General features: G+C 53.5%; 1 protein-coding gene across 5 annotated transcripts in view; it reads left to right on the top strand.

The window, feature by feature from the left end:
* Window positions 1-22,853, top strand: part of SIK3 (SIK family kinase 3) — a 70,960-nt gene that overhangs the window by 43,003 nt on the left and 5,104 nt on the right. For 2 of the 5 annotated variants that reach the window (XM_042034411.1, XM_042034416.1), the window contains 18 exons: window positions 303-464; window positions 6,070-6,194; window positions 6,457-6,580; window positions 7,299-7,417; window positions 7,758-7,868; window positions 8,006-8,149; window positions 8,696-8,776; window positions 8,886-8,995; window positions 9,446-9,599; window positions 10,266-10,421; window positions 10,932-11,002; window positions 14,005-14,148; window positions 16,818-16,968; window positions 17,750-17,875; window positions 18,190-18,275; window positions 18,948-19,057; window positions 19,663-20,008; window positions 20,256-21,130. In XM_042034411.1, the coding sequence (XP_041890345.1) occupies window positions 303-464; window positions 6,070-6,194; window positions 6,457-6,580; window positions 7,299-7,417; window positions 7,758-7,868; window positions 8,006-8,149; window positions 8,696-8,776; window positions 8,886-8,995; window positions 9,446-9,599; window positions 10,266-10,421; window positions 10,932-11,002; window positions 14,005-14,148; window positions 16,818-16,968; window positions 17,750-17,875; window positions 18,190-18,275; window positions 18,948-19,057; window positions 19,663-20,008; window positions 20,256-21,130 (3,195 nt within the window). The remainder of the gene's footprint in view (window positions 1-302; window positions 465-6,069; window positions 6,195-6,456; window positions 6,581-7,298; window positions 7,418-7,757; window positions 7,869-8,005; window positions 8,150-8,695; window positions 8,777-8,885; window positions 8,996-9,445; window positions 9,600-10,265; window positions 10,422-10,931; window positions 11,003-14,004; window positions 14,149-16,817; window positions 16,969-17,749; window positions 17,876-18,189; window positions 18,276-18,947; window positions 19,058-19,662; window positions 20,009-20,255; window positions 21,131-22,853) is intronic. The other 3 variants (XM_042034413.1, XM_042034415.1, XM_042034414.1) reach the window with 3 other exon arrangements.

Here is a 22,853-nt window from a genome sequence, read left to right as displayed (position 1 = left end):
TTATATTTTGATATAGAAAGAGATCTTAAGACCTTTCACACTTGTGTACAAAAAAGTTCTGATTTTCCAGGCATCCCCTCAGCTGTCCTCTATATAAAATAAATTTCAAAGCCTTTCACTCGGAGCCAGCCCAGGCAGGGACGAGTTGGCAGTGGTGTGCCTGATCCCTGCTTGTGCCTCTTCCATGTCTGGTGTTGGAGCTGGAAACCACACTGTACCCCGCTGTTCCCACCTCCCCAGCTCTCTCCACGAGCATGAGAAGCCGCTGTGTCCATAACCCTGTGTTCTCCTTCACCTCACAGATCACCTCGTGGCCCATGGGCGCATGGCCGAGAAGGAAGCCCGGAGAAAGTTCAAGCAAATTGTGGCTGCTGTCAACTTCTGTCACTGTCGTAACATAGTCCACAGGGATCTGAAGGCAGAAAATCTCCTCCTGGATGCAAACCTGAACATCAAAATAGCAGGTGAGCTAAGCTGAGCGGTGTGGGAGGAAGGCAGCTGCTTTCAGGAGTTAATATATGTAGGCACTGGCTGCTTCCAGGTATTCAGGGAGAAGGAAACGTGGTGCAGCTAAAGGAAGCTTTGGATTTCTGTGTGGCCTGCTGCCCAGAGCTGAAACTGCCAGGTTGTAGCCAGGAGATTTATATCTCTCTTCAAGTAGTGCAAAGTAAAAGAAGGAAAAAAAGGCAGGTTTGGCTTCCCAGGCTGCAGACACTGTGGCGTTCACTCCTCTGGGTGATGGGTGAGACAGTGTCACAAAACTGACCTTGTTCTGAGTCCTGCTGCTGGTTCAGGGCTTCTTCAAAGCAGGTCAGGCTAGGTGAGAGAGCAGGAATGGCAAAGTAGGGATGACAAGGTGGACGGTGGAGCAGTGAAGGGGAAACTGCGCTCCTGGAATCATTCACAATGTGGTGTGACAGAGCCAGAGCAGCCTCAGTGCTGTGGGGTTTTATTCCCTGCAGGGAGAGAAGCTGAAGTAGCTGAACCCACGGGCCCTCACTGCCTGCTCCCAGAGTTTTGCAGGGATTATTTTGTCATTAACTGCCTTTCCAGAGAGCTTCCTCCTTGGGCATTTCTGTCCTGACCTAGCACAGAGCTGCACATCTGTGGTGCTCTGACCGTGAGACTGAGCCTTGGCTGAGCTCTGGGGGGCACTGACTAGGCTTGACTTCATTGGGCTTGGTGGGATTATGACCAATTGAACCAACAAGATTTAACACTTAAGAGTTGGACTCCATCCTTGTGGGTCCTTTGCAACTCAGAATACTCTGTGATTCTGCCCTGGTCATCTCATTCCATGGGCTTTGGAAGTAGAAGATCTCATACTCAGCATTTAATTCTGCCAGAACCTGGAGCATAGCAGAGCACCTTTGGAAAGCACTTGGTTGCCCCCTCTCCTAACAGACTTCCTGGGGGAGCTCATTGTCTTTTGCAAGGGTTTGTAACTTTTTTTTTGCTTTTTTTTAAAAAAGTGCTGAGGGCTACAAAACTCTTCAGTCTGAACAATTTTACTTCTGGGAGGTGGGAAATACTTCTCTGTCTCGATAGCATCTTGAAGAAAGGAAACTGTAGCTCGTTGTTGCTGTTCTCTCGTGTACCATCCAGAGGTGTTAGATTAGAGTTCAACAAGCGGTTTGTGGTAAAATCATCAGTAATTTCTTCTGCTTCCCTCATACTCTGTTTGTGAGGAGGGAGCAGGGAAGGAATAGGGAGGAGAGATGGACTTCATGGACTTTCCTCTGGTGCTTAACAGTGTGAACCACGTCCTCCTTGGCACAGGGATGATAACCTGCTCCTCACTGTTCTGGGAGCAGGAGATAAGTGAGAGACGCATCGCTGATGAAGCAGGAGTGCAGCTCCTTGGAGTAGGAGTGGAGAGCTTGTGGAGCTCAGGGAGAGGCTGCTGGGGAGGTCTCTGAGCAGCACTTTCTGGTGTTTTATGCAAAGGCTGCACTAATGGTTTGAGGCCATCTTGTGTTCACGGGAAAAATCCGCTCTGCGTGGAGGGGGAGGGTGCCTGGCAAACAGCGAGAAGTTAAAAACTAACCCAGGTGGAAACTGGAATTCAGCTGGATTTGCTGGAGAAATGTCCACATGAGCAGGCTGAGAAGGTCTGAAAATTGTGGAAACCTTTTTTTATCTAAGGGAGTTGGAAACTATTTTCCTTCCAAATCTGTGCTCCCAGAATGACTCCAGGAGATAGTCCCTGCCCTGGTGGTGGCAGTGGTTGCCTTGGCAGGAAGATGCTGTAGTGCTTTGAAAAGTAGCCTGGAAAAGCTGATTTATGGTATAGGATTTTCCAAGTATTAAGTTTTCTCCCTATAACTCATCAATTACAACTTGACACCAGTTCTTCCATTGTTTCAAGAGCTAAAAAAAAAAAGAAGTGATAGCAACAGATCTGCTTCACACCAGACTTCCCAGGAGAAATGCTACAGAAATGCACCTACCAGTTACCCTGGTGGAGAACCAGCTGAACCTTCATTGCCAAACCTGTTAACTTTGTCTAACTTAAACTTTGGAGCTTTTCAGACTCTCATCAGTGCAGATTCTCTGACACTTTCCTCCTGACGTCCATTTGCGGCTTTAAATCCCTTGCCTGGCATTGGGCAGGTCCCGGCTCTCAGCCTGCAGCCCTGGGGTGGGCAGTGCTGCTGGTCTCGCTGATGGCCCCTGTTTGGGTTGGTTTTTGATTGATTGCTGCTGCACTATTTTTCCGTAAACAGCGAGATCCCAGTGCTGTGACCCTCGCTCTCATTTTTCCCATGGATGCTTTTTCTCCAGTGTACCTTCTCAGAGTCTGAGTCAGTAGCTGCTGGCACTGTGTTCCCTGTGCTCCCAGCTGGAGAGTTCAGCCAGGAGTTGATGATTGCTAAACACCCCGGCCTTCCCGGGGTATGGTTTTGGAGAGGAATGTGATCTATGCATCGCTTTGCATTCGTCTGTCGGCTGCTCCTTCCCCTCCTGAGGATGAAATCCCTGTTGGGCAGAGACTGAAGCCACTCCTTGAGCTCTGCTCCAAGGAAACTTGAGGGACTGCATCCACTGTTTTGTAGCAGAGATGTTTCTCTTAAATATTTTCCCTGTATCACATCATTGTCACTCACCTTGCTGTTCAAAAATGCCTCTTTCCCTCTGCATCTGTTTGTGGAACAAGACCTGATTGCTCCCTGAGGACTTGGATTTATGCATCTCCTTGGCCATAGATTTTAAGAAGGTTTATTTAAGTTGTAATTTGTATTTTTGTTTGGTTTAGATTTTGTGCTGAGTCGCTCCAGGGTTTTCAAATCCTCCCATGAACTGTTTTTGGGATTTTAAAGCCCTGCTGTTTTCCCCAGCCTTGACCTCAGTCCCGCAGCGCAGGTGGGATCTGGAAACCGTTTCCAGCCTGGGAGCAGTGTCCGTGTCCCCACAGGGCCCAGCAGCCTGAGTGCCCGGAGCCCGGGAGGGGCAGCTCTCCGCAGGGAGAGGCTTCATCCTGAGATCCTGGGAGCTCTGGGACCCGCTGGCCCCGTTCCCTAAGGACAGACTCTGCATTTTCCCTTCTCCCCACCTCCCCTCCCTGTCCAAAAGAGCTGTGAATCCCTGGATGAATTTCAACACGATGTGGAAGGGGTGAAGTTTCCCAGCCGACCAATCTGCAGGAAGCAGAGGAGGGTGCAGGAGGCAGCTGTTGCGTGTCTGTTCCGAGGCCGCGGTGCTGCCAGCTGGCATGGCACAGCCCTGGAATGGCACGGACCTGGCATGGCACAGCCCTGGAATGGCACAGCCCTGCCCCTGCTGCTGACACTCGCTGTGACCTGTGCAGCAGAGCGGGGAACACCTCGGGCCTCTCACCTTTGCGGGGCTGCTCCCGGCTGTGCGCTCCTTGGAAAATACAGGTGGTTCCCCAGGTGCTCAAAGCCCACTCCTGTACTTACAAGGACAAATAAAAGTAACTAAACCAGGATAACTTGCTCAATATATGGGAAGTGCCAAAATTCCACGGTCATAAGGAGTTTATGTCTAAACCTGATACAAATGCTGTGTGTTGGGAAATACATCCAGTGCTGCAGCATTTATTGCCGGCTCCAGTGGCCATAACTCAGGCACTTGTTACACATCCTGCTTTGAACGTGAGACAGCAGCTCAAAAGCTTGCAGAGGTGGAAAAGACAATTGTGCAGCTGTGTGCTGTTTCCCTGGAATTGTCCTCCAAAGGCTGACTGGAGGTTTAGATGGCTTCACTGCCAACAGCAAAAACCCAAGGAGTGTGTACATGCCTTGTTTTGATACCACAGTGCTTCCGAAGAACATTTACCATCTCTGCTCTGTTTTGAGGTGGGCTCGGAGCAGCCTGGTCTGTACTCCAGGTGTTTCCACGGGAACAGGCTGTGTTAGGTATTCTCCACATGCATAAATCGTCTCCACGGTGAGAATTTCCTCCCTGCGAAGGGACGGGAAGAAGGAATTCGGCTGTGCCCCCCTGGAGCTGAGCTGGCAGGAGCAGCACCAGGTGGGCTGCTGAATTCTGCAGGCACTGTGCAAAGGAGGAGAGGAGTCACCTGAAATTAGGTCATGGAAAATCCTGTAAGGAGAGCAGCGAGAGGGAGCACGGGCTCACCAGTTAGTGCGTTCTGGGGAGTGCTGGTGGGGTTTGCCTGCCGCTGGCACGGAGGTGTTGGCCGTCGCTGGTGATCTTCACTTGGAATTCCATGTGGAACTGGTAATTAATTGGTAATTAACTGGTAATATTGGGTGATCTTGAATGTGTTAGAAAAAACATGTAGTTTTTATAGGATTTAGGAGAACAAAGCTTTCTGGATGGCTGCGGATAAAGGGCTGTGAAGAGAAATTAGCAGATAAAAATGAAGATGAATTTTCAAGCAGAATGTGTATTTATTTCAGGAAATGGGGAAAAAAATCCTTTGTACCTTTGCACCTCAAATATTCTTTATCATTTCTATACATTTATTAAAATACACATTTTTCAGTCAAATTTTCCCACAACTCTGGGGTCTTGTGTTTCACTGCCACCCCTCAGCTGTGGATCACCCCAGATCTGCTGCTGTTCCGACTGGTGACAGAGGCAAAATTCACCTTAAGCCCTTCCTTAAGAGATTCCCACTTTCTGCAGCTCTACTGTGTATTTTTTCCATGACACTTTTTGCTTTAATCAGTCAGAATTTGCAAACTGAGTGTTTCTGGCCCTCCCTGCTCTCCCTGCTGCGAGGAGCTGCTGGTGCCAGTGCCATGAGAAATGGCCTCGTTGCCGTGGGTCCCTGTCCGTGGGCATTAATGTCACTTGTCCCCCTGCTGGCACATCTCTGGCAGAAACAGAGGCACAGCACTTGCAGATAACCTTACACTGGTCCTTGGTGGAGCTGCTTCTGAGGACACCTCAGAACTCCTCTCTGCAGCTGTGTTTGCTTCAATTCAATTGAGGTGAAAAAAAGGAAGGAAATTTAGTGAAGATTCTTTCTTTTTACCAGAACCAGTTCCCTTGTCTTGGATCCAGACTGGTTTCCTTGCCCTTTGCAGTGCAGTTCCCAGCTGTGAGCCAGGGGCAGGCAGGTTAATTAGCAGAGAATGCCATTAATGCCCACATAAGCCAATGTGAGGTGAAGACCTTTCTCTTTCAGGATTTATTATTTGCTCTTGGAGAAGGATTTGACTCTGTTTGTAGAGCTATCCCCCATAACCAAAGTTTTCAGCCTCTGTAGTGCTTTCTGGAAAAATCAAAAGTCCCATTCTTTTTCCCTTTGCACTCTGTCCTTGCTGGCACTGCCCAGACCTCAGGGCACCAGGGAGGTTTGGAGTCGCCACCCCTGGAGGTGCCCAGAGAAAGACTGGACGTGGCACTCAGTGCTCTGGGCTGGTGACAAGGTGGGGGGTGGGGATTGGTCACAGCTTGGACTTGATGACCCTGGAGGTCTTTTCCAACGTCAGTAACTCCATTTCCGGTGTCTGTGTACCAGTTACCCGTTACAGGATTGTACATGACTTTACCAGACTCAGCAAGTTACTGAAATACCGTTTGTTCAGTTGGAGTGAATCGCATTCCTCTCATCGCTTCTCTTTGTTCTTTCAGATTTTGGGTTCAGCAACATCTTCACCCCTGGCCAGCTCCTTAAAACCTGGTGTGGGAGTCCTCCCTATGCTGCTCCAGAGCTCTTTGAAGGCAAGGAGTACGATGGGCCAAAGGTTGATATTTGGGTACGTGATGAGCCTCTTTCTCTCTGACTTTGATCTGATTTTTGCTCTGTTTGTTTGGCTTTGCTTCCCGAGTGCTCAGTTCACGTCTTGGAGAAAAGTCCTGACACAGCAAAAAGTGTTTTCCAAAGAAACACTTCCAAAATTGCCTTCTGGCTACTACATCCTGTATTTTCCCTGCGGGGAGGTGCCAAAAGCATGAGTTGCCCAGAGATGGATTTTCATTCCGTCTGGCATTGCTGACGTGTGTTTGTTTTGGGCGCAGAGCCTCGGCGTGGTGCTCTACGTGCTGGTGTGCGGGGCCCTGCCCTTCGACGGGAGCACCCTGCAGAACCTGCGTGCGCGGGTGCTCAGCGGCAAGTTCCGCATCCCCTTCTTCATGTCCACAGGTAAGGGGGCAGGGAGCTGGGGACACAGGGGCTTTCACTACACCTCTTCCTGTTTTAGCTTTTTACGGCATTGTGGGGCGTGAATTTCCAGCAACAGCCCCGTCAGACACGAGCGTTTGTGTCCTGCTGCTGCAAAAACACTTCTGAGCACTTTAATAATAAATCTGGGGTGTGAAAAGTGTGATTAATTTTCATATAAAACCAGCTTAACAGAGTCATGTGTAGGTACTTGGTTGCCTGCTGTCAGGTTAAGGAATAATTCTGCGTGGAGTTTCCCAGCCGAAAACTTCCTTGATTGCTGTCTTACTTAGGGAAGAGGTTCTCTCCATGCAGAAAACTCTGCTAAAACGTGGTGCTTTCAAAGCAAACTTAGATCCCAGCCTAAGCAGGAGAGCCTCAGCAGTCCCTCTTGGTGACAGCACATGTGTAACATGATGGAGAAACCACTCACAGTGAGCACTTCAAGGGCTTTGCTCTCAACCTCCCAAAGCCACTCATGTCAAGACAGGGAGGCACAGGGTGGCTTCCCTCCTTCCTAGCACAGGGGAATCCATGTCTGCAGCAGTGTGGCATGCTGGAGACCCAAGAGGAGTGAAGTGCAGAAGAGAAGCAGTATTTCTGTGAGGTGACTTCCCAGAGGGGAGCACACTGCTTGGAAAGGGAACGCTGCAGCAGCCGTGTCCCTCCCGCGGGTGACCCGGCCTCTCTTCCCTGGCAGAGTGCGAACACCTGATCCGCCACATGCTGGTGCTGGACCCGAGCAAGAGGCTCTCCATGGAGCAGATCTGCAAACACAAGTGGATGAAGCTGGGGGAGGCTGATGCAGAGTTTGACAGGGTGAGCAGCAGGGAGCGGGGTCTGCTTGGTGACTCAAACAGGCTCTGGGCACGTGGTGTTGCAGTGTTGGTTCTGCTCTTTGGGAACACTCATTTCCAGGCGTGGCCTTTCCCTTTTCTGTGTCTCCTGGCCTTGCTTTCCACATCACTCTTTAGCTACGTGCGTTTTTGTATCTTCCCCCGTGGCACTGGGAACTTGGGGCACTGGATTTTGGATCGGTTGCCATCAGACCTCACGCCAGCTGCAGCCAGAGCCCGGTGCTGGGGCTCTTGGGAGTGCTGTGACTCACCGGTGTGCCTTTGGGAATGTCAGCCCTGACTCTGTGCCTGTGCCCTCACAGCTGATAGCAGAGTGTCAGCACCTGAAGACCGAGAGGCAGCTGGAGCCGCTGAACGAGGACGTGCTGCTGGCCATGGCAGACATGGGGCTGGACAAGGAGCGCACGGTGCAGGTGAGGCCTGCCGTGTCCTGCCTGCTCCTCTTGCTGATCAGGGGCTGTGTTTGGGGGCAGCTGAGCAACCCCAGCACAGTGTAAAATGTATTTTATCACTGGTCAAGAAAGGGTGACCGCTCTTGTTTGCCTTTCAGTCGCTGCGAGCCGACGCGTACGATCACTACAGCGCGATCTACAGCCTGCTCTGCGACCGCCTCAAGAGGCACAAGAACCTGCGCATTGCACCCTCGCCCAGCATCCCACGCACCATGACCTTCCCCACCTCGGCCAACATCCAGGTACATCCCCTTTGCCAGTGTTCTTCCAGCCCTGCAAGGGCAGCCAGTCCCTTACCTGCGAGACTCAGACTGCTCGTGGGTGTCCACATCCTGGCTGGAGTGTCAGTAATGTTCCTCGTCTGAGAATTTGGTGTGTGTTTAGGGTACCCTAATCCTGAGGTTGGGAACAGTTTGTGCATTGGCTGAACACCCTTCAGACAGTCTCCTGCTCGCTTAGTGACAGAGGGGAGGGAGCTGAAGGAGTTACTGGGAGCTGGAGTTCCCAGCCCAGGGCTGCTGTGTGATGCTTCTTCCCCACCTTGTGCTGCTGTTGGAGCAATGAGCACTTGCTTTGGGAGAGGCCAGGTCATAAGGGAAGCAGAGGAGATGCTCACCCTGCCTGAACAGAAGAAGGGGGGTAAACGAGGCAACTCTTTGAGAATAAACAGCTCTTCACTGGCTCCAGGGTCACCTCCCTGTTCCACGTGCTTAGGGCTGATGTTAGTCCTGCAGTGTTTGTAAAGCAGTGCTGTGTTTGTGTCTTCTGATCCTGATCTCTCCACTCAGCAGACAGAACAGACAGGCAACACCATGAACATCAACGTGCCCCAAGTCCAGCTCATCAACCCTGAGAACCAAATTGTGGAGGTGAGGTACACCCCCATGACCCCTGCAAGCTCTTTTCCTGGCTCACATTGAAGCCGTTCCTTTGATCCTCATGTTGTGTTTCAACATCTCCGATGTTTGTCCTGCCCAGACTGATGGAACAATGAACTTGGACAGTGATGAAGGGGAAGAGCCATCACCCGAGGCTCTGGTCCGCTACCTCTCCATGAGGAGGCACACAGTGGGAGTAGCTGACCCACGGTGAGTACTGCGCTCTAGCCTGGAGATCTACTCCCAGCATGTGACTCTGGTCCTTCTGGGTGTTCCTTTAAAGGTCCCAGTCCCCTTGCACAGCTTGGTCAGTATTTTAAATGGGGATGAGGTACTTTTTTCCTGCTCTTCCTCATCAGCTCTGGGTAAGCCGTGCTTTTGGTCAAGGCAAGTGTCTCACCTGAGCTGCTCTGCTGTCATGTCCAAGGTGAAGGTTTTGTGATAAATGCCACTAAGGTTAATGCCAAGAGCTAATTCTGGCAAATCTCAACGTGGAGGGGGGAAAAGGGACAAATAAAACCAAAGGGTGGCTTGGCTGCTCTGTGTGACCGTTTTCCAGAGCAGTAAGAAGCTTTTTGTGAAGGGAAGCTGGATGTACTGGGTCTGTGAGGGGTTTCCTCACATCACGGCTGATTCCCCTCTCCGAATGTGATCGCACAGGACGGAAGTCATGGAAGACCTGCAGAAGCTCCTGCCTGGCTTCCCCCGTGTCACTCCTCAGGCTCCGTTCCTGCAGGTGACCCCGAATGTGAACTTCATGCACAACGTGCTGCCCAGGCAGAACCTGCAGCCCACAGGGCAGCTGGAGTACAAGGTACTGCCCATGATCCCTGCTGTGCTCTGTGCCCTGCCAGGTGGGAGGGGTGTTTGTGCTCACACTTGCTCGCTCTGTTTGTCACTCCTTGGACTCCATAAGCCTCAAGAATTACTCTCTTTATGTATGATTCCAGTTGGTTCTCTAAAGTAGGTTTAGATCAAATATTAGGAAAATATTCTTTACTGTGGTGAGGCACTGGAACAGGTTGCCCAGAAAAGTTGCAGATACCCCATCCCTGGAAGTGTCCACGGCCAGGCTGGATGGAGCTCTGAGCAACCTGGGATAGTGGAAGGTGTCCCTGCCCGTGGCAGGGGGTTGGAATGAGACGATCTTTAAGGTCCTTTCCAACCCAAACCATCATGTGATCCTGTGAAAAAGCTGAAGAATGAAAGAGCAGTGCAATATGAAATTAATAAATGGGCTGGGGAGAAATAGGACTGTGCTGCCTGGCTTCGAGCTGCAGGTTGCAGCCTGCTTGGCAGCTAAAGCAGTGCACAGGGAGCTGCAGAGTTAAACCCTGCTCATCCACTGACGCTGCCTGTCCCTGCCCCACGTCACTCAGAGATGCTGATGGCACCCCTGAAGCCCAGAGGGCTTGTCTTCTCCTGGTGTGTGACCTGGGGCTGCGGCTGGGGCGGGTAACGGTGCTGTGTGTTGTTCCAGGAGCAGTCCCTGCTGCAGCCCCCCACCCTGCAGCTGCTGAACGGGATGGGCCCGCTGGGCCGGCGGGCGTCGGACGGCGGGGCCAACATCCAGCTGCACGCGCAGCAGCTGCTCAAGCGGCCCCGGGGCCCCTCGCCGCTCGTCACCATGACGCCAGTGAGTAGCACAGGGAAGGCAGAGTGCTTAAAAATATCCCCTCTCGCAGGCAGAGGTGGCTGTGCCCAGGTCACAGCAGGCCCGGCGCTGCAGGGCTGTGCCTGCTCGCTGCCAAAGGTTCCCCTGTTCCCCTTGCGGGACTTGCTGTGCTCTCCTGGAGCTGGCAGGTGGGGTTGTGTATTCCTCTCTGGAACTGACGGTGTTTGTGCACTTTCTCATGGTTGCTTTTGTCCATCCCATGAGAAAACTCAAGTGTCCATCTTGGGCATTTGTGTGTGTTCCCACTCCCTGGGTGCATCTGTATCAATGAATTCTCCGAGTAGCAGCAGCCCTGCCCAGGCAGTTGGGCTGGGGAAGGAATGTTGGAAGGGGTTCTTGGCCAGGTTTCCTTGGTGCAGCAGAGGAGCCAACACACACCCCTGTGGAAGCTTGTTTGGGAAGATCAGGTGTCCCCTGTGCAGAGGGGACTGTGCTGGGTGTCCTCTGGAACTGTGACTTCTCTCTCTGCAGGCTGTCCCGGCTGTCACCCCTGTGGACGAGGAGAGCTCCGATGGGGAGCCGGATCAGGAAGCTGTGCAGAGGTAACTCCCACTCTGTTAACATTTGCCCTTCCTACCTCCACGAGGCTCACCTTGGGCTGTTCCAGAGCTGATTCAAACACAGCCACCTCATCAGGGCACCAGTGTTGATTTTACAGCGAAGGCCCAACACCTCTCCCGTTCCTGTGGGTGTTGATTACTTTAGGCAGTTACTCCTCTGGCACTACTGGGTGCTTGCAAAGCTGGATTCCCCTGAAATGGGTAGCTGATGGAGCAGTAGGTTCTCCAGAAACTCTTGGAACTGCTAAATTCCTTTGCTTAGTGTGCACCAGCATGCAATCCACACTAACCTGCCAAGGGAGTGCTGAGGGATTCCCCTCCCTGCTGAGTGCTGGAGTTGGGAGGATGTCCTCTGTGGCCTTGGGTGCCAGTGCAGCAGCTTTTGTATCAAGACATGCAGTAAACATCCAACTCTGATGCCTCAAACAAAGTGAGCTTGCTGGAATTACGGTTACCTCTAGCTGCTAATTTTAGCATTAGGCCTTAAAATAGTCTGCTCCGATAAGGAAAACATTATTAGCACAGGCTGGGAACTTCTGTTCTCTGTGTCTGCTCCAAACACATTGTAGGAAGTGGGTAGAATGTGCTTGTACTTTCTCAGTCCATGAACACACTAACCATGGCCTTGCTAACATTTTCTTAGTAGCTTTTGCATAGTTTCTTCTCTGCTAACCGGCTGGGCACTACGTGTGGTGGGTGCTCCTGCTTCTTACCTCAAACTGGAAGAGCTTTCTGGATCCCCTCTTTGTACAGATCATCACCTGGGTAAGGGAGTGGCTCCGCAGGGGCTCACAAGGGTTCAGACCGGGGGTTGTTGCAGGCAGGGTGACCCTGGGATGGGTGCAGATCCTGCTCCAGAGCCTTGGCCAGCTCTGCTCCTCTCAGTGCTCCTGAGGAACAGTGGGTGTGAGCAGTGACAGACTGTGCACTAAGACTCCTTTTGCCTACCTCAGCCTAGACAGTCTACTTGTAGCCTCAATAATAGCCTCAACAGCCATGAAAAGTTTTAATTTAGGGCCGATAGTGTCCTCTGACAGCACCTCAGACAGCAGGTGGTCTTTTTGGCTATGATGAATCTCATTCTTGGCAAGGGGATGCCTGGACATCTTACCTGGGCAGATTTTCACTATTCTAAACCTGAAGGTTTCAGTTGAGCCTTTAAAGCATTAGCTCAGCTGGAAACATTTTGAAACCCCTGTGCAGTGTTTTGCAAGGCACTGAAATGTTCAGATCCCACTGAAAACCAAGTCCCCTTGGACTCAGAGGTCCCCTTGCTGCTCTTGACGGTGCTGCCCTTAGTTCTTTCATAGCACATGTTCTTCTTCCACCAGATGGCCTTGAAAAAGCACCATCCAGGTTGTGTGTTGTTCTCCACCCCCTTGTGTTGCGACATGTCAGTAGTCATCAGAGGAGAAGGGTAAATAGCGTTAACATCAGGGACAGATGCAAATATTTAGCTTCTCAGAACAGTGCCCCAAATACTCTGTTTGCAGCCACCAGCGAGCAGCTTTGGCCCTCCTTAATCTGACCTTGAAAGCAGAGCGCAGTCTTCTCTCTGTTCCAGGGAACAGTCATATCTCCTTTGAGCTTTGGGAAACTTTCTTCCACCCGAAACGCTGTTAGAGCTCATGATTGGATTGTTCCCTGGAGGGCTGAAATAAAATGATCTTAGCAAACCACAGCAGTAAAGCTCTTTGGGAAACTTTCCCTGTCTGCATCAAATGATTCTTAAACAGCTAATGGCATGGGCTTTGGCGGGGCACCACGGCACTGTTAACCTGCTTCTTCTGCTTCAGTGGCTTCAGCAGCAAAGAGAGGCTGGGTTTGGGCAAGTCTGTATCGCTTGCTGCTCTTTCTGCTTCCCAGGGGCAGTTGCAGGGGAAAAGAGCAAAGATGAGAATTGGCAGGTGTCACTGGCCAGGTGGTCCTTGGCTGGTTACCAGAGCTGCCTCGCTGCTGGTTCACAGGAGCAGAAAGGGTTGAGTTCACACACAGGCGTTCATCCCAGCGGCCTTGAGCGGGCACAGCTCTGGGTGCAGTGCCAGCCCTGGGCAAGGGCTTCACCCCCCTCTCTGCCAGCCCCACTGCCCTGGGTCGGCTGTGCCAGGAACAGCAGGGCAGGCAGCAGCTCTCAGCACTGCCTGGCCCTTCCTCGCATCCTCGCCGGAGCAGAGGCTCTGGGTTCCCCCTCCCCGGTCTTTGGGGGGTTTGCAGGAGTCCTGCAGCTCTTTTCCAGTGCAGAGCGGGCTTTTGTTTAAGCTATTGCCTCCCAGCTCTGGTGTGAGAGGCAAGCCCAGCCTTGGTGCTGGTGGCTCCAGAGGGAGGGACTCTCTCGCTGCTCGGGTTCCCGTTCCCTGCGCATCCCGGGCCGTTCCCGACTTTCCTGGAGCGGAGCAGGGACTAGATGGCGCACTTGGACCGGGCTGGCACAGCCCTGCCTCAGCCCAGCCCTTCCTCCTGCTCCTCGGGCAGCCTGGGGTGCCCCTCGCACCCTTCCCCTGCTGGCGGCCAGAGCCGGGGTGTCCCGGGGTCAGTGTGAGGAGCGAAGGCTCCCCTGGCAGGAGCAGCAGCTCCTCTCTGTGCCCAGCTCCTGCTGGGCTATCTCTGCCTTGGCTCCCCGGGCTGCGAGAGAGAGGCAGACCTGCTCGAGTGGGCGAATCTGCGCTGAGGGCAGGTGGTCTCCCGGGTATTCCCAAAGGGATATACCAGCATTCCCCTTGAGGTGAAACGTGGCTTTCCTGCTGGGGAGAGCGAACGGCTCCTCTTTCCTTCCGAGGCTGGCAGTGGAGCACCAGCAGCTGAAACTACACTTGTCTCAAAGCACTGGTGAGCCAGTGCTGTGACGGGCATGGGCAGCGTGTCCGTGGTGTGTTCTGAGCACTGCACAAGCTTCTTCCTTCCCGTTTTCTCTGGGTTATCTAACACTCCCTGTTTTCGGAGTACTCCCATCAGTCTCTTATAAAATGTGCTCCTGCTTGTTGCAGATACTTGGCAAATAGGTCAAAAAGGCACACTCTGGCCATGACCAACCCTACAGCTGAAATCCCTCCAGACTTGCAGAGGCAGCTAGGACAGCAGTCCTTCCGACCCCGGGCTTGGGCTCCACACCTGGGACCCGACCAGCACCGGTGAGTAACGGCACCGGCCGGCCGGGCAGCTTGCGCCAGGAATCCTGCCCAGGTGGCGCCTGGAACGGAGCACTGAGGACATCCCGCTGGCAGGGAGGGGTGAGGAGGAGGAGGAGGAGGAACAGGGACAAAGAGCAGACCCACAGAGCAGAGGGTGTCTGACCGCTCTGGCACGGGCTCCCTGCCTGCAGGGACCAGCAGGAATCAGCTGGCTCTTCCGTCCAGTCCCACTTTTGTGGCTGGAGATGATTTGCTGGAATGGCTGCCATCACAGAAATATTGGGAATAAGCTATTTTTTTTTAGAGGAAAGCTTTTCCCTGTGTAATGGTAGGCATCAAGGCAGCAGACTTGCTACAGAACCTTTTTGGAGGCAGATGCAGGCAAAAGATTGCACCAAGAGTCATCCACAGCAGAGCTTAAAACCCTCACTCTTCTGCACCAGAGTTGTGTGTTCTGACTGCAAAGTCTCTTTGCAAAGCTCCTCAAGAGTAATTTTATTTCTCATCCTTGATAGGAGTGATGTCAGCAAAGGAAGCTGGGTGGGGAAGAAAACAAAAATCACAATGTCTGGGAAAGAGGGAACCTTTGGATCGGATCTAAACACACTCAGGATGTATGGGAGGGACAGTCCTGATGGAGAGGTGTTTATGTGACAAAGTCCTTGTCACAGCAGCCAACCGGAGATGCTAATGCCACAGGGAGAGCTTAAATTCCTCCTAATAAAAAAAAAACCCTCTTAAAAAATACTTAAACGTGCTCTGACCCCTCTGTGCTGGGAGCAAACCAGCTGCACACTGGAGTTTGCTGCCTGTTGGGAAAGCAGTGGCTGCCAGGCCAGGCTGGTGCTGGTGTTCAGCCCCTCAGGCAGCTCACACTGGCAGGCTTGACAAAGCCCTTTTTATGGTAGCCAGAGACCTGCTGAGCTGAGCACTGATGTAATCAGCAGGGACAGGTGAACTCTGAGCAGACTGAGACAGTGCTAGTGCCACGCTGGAGCTCCAGAAAACCAAGATAAGCACCTCTCTGTCCTCAAGTTACTCCCTCAGAGGTGCCTGGGGGATGGGAAGAGCAGGAGGGGAAAAATTTCTAGGGCCCACAGCTTGATAGGAAGAGGAGTGCAGCTTGCAAAACAAGCAGAATGTGCTGTGTCCTGCTTTCAGGATTGCTGCAAATCCTAAAGGTAAGCCGGGTCCCTCACACACAGCAGGAACGGAATTTTTACAAGACTTTAAACACACTTACCCTGTAAATAATGCTGGTGTCACCTCTGTCTCTTGGCACTGGAGTCCTGAGGCTGTTGCATCATGAGCAGGGAGGTATCTGCTTGTTCCACTCTTGGTGTTGTAACGTGCTGTGAGCCTGTTTTGTGTTTTTCCTGTGAAATCACGGAAATTTCATCTGACCATGGTCTAAACAGAGTGTCCCACAGTGAGTCCATGACATACCTGGCACAGAAATTAGCAGTCGCTGTGTAAATAAACCACATTACTGAATAGCAGCTGGGTTTTATTTTAGCCCTTAACCTATTTTAAGCCATCGTATGTATCTTCTTTTGTAGCCCCTGGTTTTGTCATGTTAAATACCTGAAAGCAGAATTGAAGTACAGCTGTACAGGGAAGTGCAGCTGTTCTGCCTTGCCCACACGGGTTTCAAAACCTCAGCATGATTTTATCTGTAGCTTCTGCCTTCCATCAATGCAACAGGAGAACAAATGGATCAGGATAATGGATGGGATGGCATCAAAAGGCAGGAGCACAGCTCTTTCCTTGGAAGGAAGCTGAACTATGTCCTGCTAAGGCAGAGACAGTGACAAAACTGAACCCAGCCTGCTGGAAGTGGTCCAGCATCAGTCACTGTGTGACAAGGGGAGCCTGGAACAGGCCCTCAGAGTGACCTCTGGAGCTCAGGACCACTCCAGCTGCAGCCAGGTGGGCTCTTGCTGGGTTTGGTGTCAGAGGTGCTGTAAAGACCACATCTCCATGACCTTCTCACAGACAAAGGCTGCTGCTGGAGCCTGTGCATCAAGTGTTGCTTGCTGGGTTCTGGAGATGGCATTTGCAGAATCTTTACAAAAGAAATCCTTTACTGATGGGAGAAATTCCTCCCTGTGAGGGTGAGGAGGTCCTGGCACAGGTTGCCCAGAGAAGCTGTGGCTGCCCCATCCCTGCAAGTGCCCAAGGCCAGGCTGGACAGGGCTTGGAGCAACCTGGGATAGTGGAAGGTGTCCCTCCCAGCCCAAACCATTCTGTGATTCTATGATTTGCACAGAAACCAGGTTCCACTGAGAGCACTTGCCCGGAAGCCGTGAGGGCAGGCAGAGAGCCCCAGCTGTTTGTTGTGGGGCACGTTGTGACGGGTGTATGCCAGGTTATCTCTGCTCGTGATAACACAGGTGGCACCTAATGGCAGGGCAGGGATAAGGGGGAACCCCAACTTTGGGAGAAAACAGCTCCTGAAAAAAATCTGGCTCCCTCTGATGGCAAAGAAACCTCACTGTGAAGGGGAAGTGCTCGTGGTGCCTTGGGTACAGCTTGGTTCAGATGTGCCCATTCTGACTGCCCAGTGTGGAGCATCCAGGCTGCTGGGAGGCTGGTGGAAATGGAATGTCTGTACTGGAGTTTGTTTCTGGCTGGTGTCACGTCACTAACCCCCTTCCCCCTGTGTTCAGTTCTATTTACAAGGACTCCAACACTCTGCACCTCCCCACCGAGCGCTTCTCCCCGGTCCGGCGCTTCTCCGACGGGGCTGCCAGCATCCAGGCTTTCAAAGCCCACCTGGAGAAGATGGGCAATAACAGCAGCATCAAACAGCTTCAGCAGGTGAGAGAGGGGTGGGGTCTTCCAAACAGCCTCCACGAGGAATTCTTATTGCCTTGGTCTTGCTGCTTCAGGAAGCAAAAGTGGAATCCTTAAAGGAAAGTCTGAGGGGCACAGTGGGGACTTTGCAGCTGAGGGTTTGTTCCCGCTCTTTGTGGCTGCAGCAAACCCTGAGTGTCCTCTGGACGTACGAGCTGTTCGCCTGCAGCTGGGGACCTGGGGGGATTCCTGCCCCCTCTTTTCTGGGGAGAACCATCATGCTGTGCCCACCCGTGGGTGTCCTGCCTGTCCCTGCAGGGTCCCCCAGCACTGTCAGACTGCAGCTCCTGCTCTCCCACATTTCCTCTGGCAGCAGTTTTGGGGCTGTTCCAGGGTGTCCCGGGAAAGGGCAGCTCCTACCACCAGAGTTTGGAGTGTGTTGTGGGACATTCCCTGTGCAGCCAGGCACGCCTTGCCAACGGCTGGAGCAGGATTTGGCCCCAGGACAGGCCTTTCCCCTTGCAGCGTGGCACAAGTGAGATGCTCTCCTCACCTTGAAGTGTCGTTTGCAGAGCTTGCTGCCTGCATTCAGGGGACACAACGGTGCCAGCTTGGTGTCACGTGCACCCCTTGCTTTCCTGGCTTTTTGCCATCTCACTGCACACCTGATTCTGTCAAAGGAAATGGATTGGGCTTTCTTTGCCAGCTTTTCCCAGGGGGGTGAGCTGCAGAGCGTGGCATTCCGCACACAGCAGGGTGCTGTGCACCAGAAGGTCATTTATGGGATGTGCTGGGTTCCTTGCAGGAGTGTGAGCAGCTCCAGAAGATGTACGGTGGGCACATGGACGAGAGGACGCTGGAGAAGACGCAGCAGCAGCACATGTTGTACCAGCAGGAGCAGCACCATCAGATTCTTCATCAGCAGATTCAGGTAGTGGAGCCCGAGCCAGAGCTGCTGAAGGCTTAGCTCTGTTTCCCTGTGTTGCTGCAGACACAGCTCGTGAGCAGGTCCCGGGGGGATTGAGGGAGGGGGAGTTTGCTGGGCTTGCTGTAGCGGGAAGGCTGAAGGATTTCAGCAGAGATGTTTGCACAGCTGCTGTGGTAGCTGTGGTAGCCAGGGCTGCAGTCAGGGACTGACACTCGGTGAATCTGGACATGTCCTGCTTCACCCAGCAGTGTTTCTAAATTTACTGACTGAGACATTGACTGCAAACACTTCTTGTTTTCTTGTGGTGCCTGGTTCAGGACTGTATCCGGCCTCCCCAGCCATCTCCACCCTTGCAAGCTCCATGTGAAAACCAGCCAGCTCTGCTCACTCACCAGCTTCAGAGGTAAAGAAATGGCTTTAGGACAGCTCTGGGTTTTACTCTTCCTGAAGCCCAGGGATGAGCTGACACACTCGAGAGGCCAGGCTGAGTTGTAGTTTGTGGAGTCAGAACGGCACAGCCAGTTGCCAGGTGAATGTGCCTGGTCCTTTGAGCTGGATTGTCTGAAGGACTTCAGAAGCAGAGAAATCTGATTCAAAGGGACAGACCTGCTTTGAGCAGAGGATTGACAGTCCTGCCTTTTGAGTGGCTTGAAGATGCCACTTCAGCAGCCAGGCTCTCTCATGCTTCCTTGGGTGTCACACACCTTGCCAGGCCCTTGGTGAGCTCAGCCTCCTTGCCCTCAGCACCCTGACTTGTAGGTGAGGCAGGCTGAGTTACAGGAAAGGGAGAGCAGGGTGTCTGACCAGGTGCAGTGAGTCAGGAGGTGAGCCTACAGTGTCCTTGTCCCCAGATTTCTGTGGTAGTCACCAGGTCATGCTCGCTCCCTGCGTGACTTGGACAAGTGAGGTGGCTCTCAGAAGAGAAGCCAATCTGCAGAGACCTTGGGATCCCCAGCAAGGGCTTTATGGTGTTTATTTTGAACAAGACAACAGCGTTTGGCATCAGTTCTCACAGCTGAGACAGCATCTTGACAAGGAGCAGGCATGGTGAGAAGGTGCTTGTTTCCCTGCGTAGGTTACGGATCCAGCCATCCAGCCCACCCCTGAACCACCCCAACAACCATCTCTTCAGGCAACCCAACAGCAGCCCACCCCCCGTGAGCAGCAGCGTGCTCCAGCCCCATGGTAAGCAGTTCTGGGAGCTGGGCAGCGCCGTGTGATCCCATCAAACCCTGGGGAAGCAGCGTGGGGGTGCCACGGTTCTGTTCCCCCCCCCAGCCCAGGCCCTGCACAGTTTGCTGATGATGTAAAAGATTCTCCATCTGGCAGCAAGGGCCGGTGTTATCGAGAGCTCTCGAGGAGCTGCCAGCTGGAATGTGCTGTTGCGTTCCTTGTCACAAGATCCTTACTTATCGCTCCCGGGGGTGGGGAGGAAGGGCTGATATTCTCGGGTTTATGCAAATCACTGTCAGCTCCGCAGAGTTTCTGTTTTGGTGCAAGGGGCTCTGGCTGTGACCTTTGCACGCTGGCACAGCATGACAGAGCACCCATACGGGCACGTACTGGGCTCCCAGCCTGGCCCAGAGTCATGGAATGAATCACAGCATCGTAGCCTGGTTTGGGTTCGAAGGGTCCCTAAAGATAATCCCTTTCCAGCCCCCTACTACGGGCAGGGATGCCCTTCACAGGTTATTCCCAGCCTTGTCCAGCACTTCAGGGAATGGAGCAGATCTCACTCCCAAGCCTCGCCCTGGGCTGGCAGGGGTGCTGAGGGCCTTTGTTCCTTGTAGGTGCTGCCTCCCAGTCCCAGTTCCAAGGGATGCCATCCCACAACACAATCTTCCCGCAGTCGGGTAACTGTTCCCCTCCCCCGGCCATGGGGCTGACGTGCCTGGCCCTGCAGCAGCAGCAGTCGCAGCCCCAGCAGGTCACCATCCAAGTGCAGGAGCCCGGGGACATGGTCGGCAGCAGCCTCGTGGGCGGGCAGGGCCTGGCGTCCCACGCGCGGGGGATGTCCCTGAGCCCCAGCGCCAGCCAGATCCAGATGCAGCACCGCGCCAACCTGATGGCCTCCCTCAGCTACGGCCACCGGCAGCTGTCCAAGCAGCTCAGCGCCGACAGCGCCGAGTCGCACAGGTACGGGCCCCTCCCTGCCTGCTCCCGGCTCGGGAGCGCTGCCGAGGGAGGGAGGGGGAGTCTCAGGATGAGACGTGGTGTCCTTGCCACTCGGGGTTGTGCGTGCTCCCTCCCTGTCGCTGGGAAGGAGCTGCTGAGCCAGGCCAGGGCTGCCATCCCACGTGCCTGGGGAAGCCCCTCCCGAGCAGGAGCAGCTGTGGCTCCCGCCGAGCAGTGCGGTCACTTGTCCTTTTCCTTGTCCTTGCAGTCTGAACGTGAACAGGTATCCCCCCGCCAACTACGATCAGGTGCACTTACACCCCCACCTGTTCCCAGAGCAGCCCCGCGTCTCCCCCAGCAGCTACAGCCCGTCGGGAGGGGTCGGGTTCCCTGCAGCCCAGCAAGCTCTGAAGGTCCCGCAGCTTGACCAGTACCCCAGTTTCCCTCCAAACGCACATCAGCAGCAGCAGCACTACACGGCATCGGCACTACAGCAGGCACTGTTGTCCCCGACACCTCCCGACTACAGCCGACACCAGCAGGTACCGCACATCCTCCAGGGACTGCTTTCCCCCCGGCACTCGCTCACGGGGCACACGGACATGCGGCTGCCCCAGGCAGAATTTGCACAGCTCATCAAACGGCGGCAGCAGCAGCAGCAGCAGCAAGAATTCCAAGAGTTGTTCAGGCATATGAGTCAAGGGGATGCTGGCAGTATGGGCACCAGCATGGGACAGAACCTCTCGGAGCGCCAGTCGTTGTCTTTGCCTTATCAGAGTGCTGACACGTACCACCCCCAGAACAGCCCCCAACATCTCTTAAAAATCAGGGCGCAAGAATGTATCCAGCAGGTCCCTGCGTCCGTGCCACCGCCGCAGGGATACGGACACCAGCCAGCCCTGTTCCACTCGGAGAGCATGGAGGAGGACTGCGCCTGCGAGGGAAACAGGGACAGCTTTCCTGACAGTAAGAGTTCAAACACATTGACCAAAGGTTGCCACGAGACCCCTCTGCTTGTAAACGCAGGAGGGCACGGGGACCCCGAATCTTTGCTAGGAACTGCTAATCCCGCGCAGGAGCTGGGAACGCACCAGTACAGGCATCAGCCCACGCCCGGATTCAGGAATAAGGTGCCCAGCAGAGGTAAGGCTCCCTGCTGCCCTGCAGGCCAGGTGTCCATCCATCCGTGCCAGCCACTCACATTCCTGCCCAGGACACCATCCACCCGGCACACCAAGGGTTTCCTGACATATTTTGCATAGCATGGAATTACTGAGATTCTTTCTGGCTTTTGTGGCCTGAAGTAAATTGCAGGCACAGCCTCTGTAATAAACAGAGTTGAGTAAGGAAGGAGCCCGATGGGCTGTTCCCTTGGGAATTTGACCTCCTTCTGCAGGCAGGTAAAGACCAGGGCCCAGCTTGCTCCCATCTTTTCAGGGATGCTGCATGGTGACCACAGATTTATTCTTGTTGGTGATGTTCCCCATCCCCTGTAAACATGGGATAGGAGCAGCTCATCTGCCAGCACACCCCAGCCGTAGCAGTGTATCCATTTATTCCTGCTCTTAAGCACAGACCCTCGAGTCCAGGCACTGCTAAAGCTCCCACAAACACACACAATAACAGTGTTGGTCAGTGTCCTGTGGCTCCAGCAGCCTTGCAGCCTCTCTGGCGCTTTGGGAAGCAGCAGTGGCAGCAAGATTCTATCCCTGCTTGAACTGGAAAGGGTGGATTCTGGAGAGAGTGAGTTTAAACTTGCCATTAGGTTCTGAAGACCTTCCCTGCTCCTTGGAAGCAGCTGTGCCTTCGCTCCTCGGTGGCTGCTCTGGCAGCGCTGCGCTGTCAGAGCATTCCTGCCCGAGCTGTAGTTACAGGCTCCTCTGCAGGAAAAGCACCCTCCGAGCCCCTCGCTAGGAGGGCTTTGAGGAGCGGCTGAGTGGGAGGATCAGTATTCCCTGCAGGACTCGGGGTGCTGGGCTGGAGCCGCCAGCGCACCCTTGGCACTCAGAGCCCTATTGCGGAGGAGCTGTGTCCAGGGCACAGGAGGCCCAGCTTTGTTCAGGGACACAGCACGGGTTTGTTGGGAAAGTACCAGGCTGGAACAGGCTGGCCCGGAGGGCTGAGCGGGGCTGCCAAGCCCTGACCCCCCAGAGCGTGGGCGGGGGGCAGGGACAAGGCAGGGCTGTGCTGAAATCCTCCTGAATTCTGCATTCCCGATGTGTTTGCTCTCAGAGGCTCAGTGGGGGTTGGAAGCTCTGGAGGGGTGTTTGGTACGAAATCACAAGTCTGAATCTTGTCACTGTAGACCATTAGAGGGACAATGAGATTTGATGAAGTCAGAAGCCAAATCTCAACCCCTGCACTGCTGGTGCGAGGACTGGTTACACAAGGGAGCAGGACTTTAGACTGCAAGGCCTTGTAAATGAGTAAAAGCAAATAAATGTTTACAAATAGGCTTGTGTAAGCCCTTCTGACAGGGCTGTTTGTAGTAAACTATGTCCTGGGATGTAACTGTTTGTACCATTTTCCTTATGGCCTCCATAACCCACTTGGACTCAGGCCTGCGCTGCTTCAGGTCCAGGCAGAGTCACCTCAAAGCTTCCCTTACCTACAGCAAATCCTACACCCCTGGGCTTCCCCGTTTTTGACCTACACCAAATCCTACATCACTCAGTTTTCCCACTACTGACCTACACCAAATCCTATATGCCTGGGCTTTCCCACAATTAACCTACACCAAATCCTACCTCCCTGGCTTTTCCCCCTATTTTCCCTAGACTGTAATGAGGGTGCAGTTTGAGGGGTATCCTCTCTCCCTGCCCCAGCTCCCCAGATGTGTTTTCCCTGGAGCAGTGTTTTCCCAGTG

This window comes from Corvus kubaryi, unplaced genomic scaffold (genome assembly GCF_017639235.1).
Source record: "Corvus kubaryi isolate FWS band 111438036 unplaced genomic scaffold, C.kubaryi_AGA036_p1.0 37367, whole genome shotgun sequence".
Lineage (NCBI taxonomy): Eukaryota > Metazoa > Chordata > Aves > Passeriformes > Corvidae > Corvus > Corvus kubaryi.
This window is presented reverse-complemented; position numbering and strand designations above follow the sequence as displayed.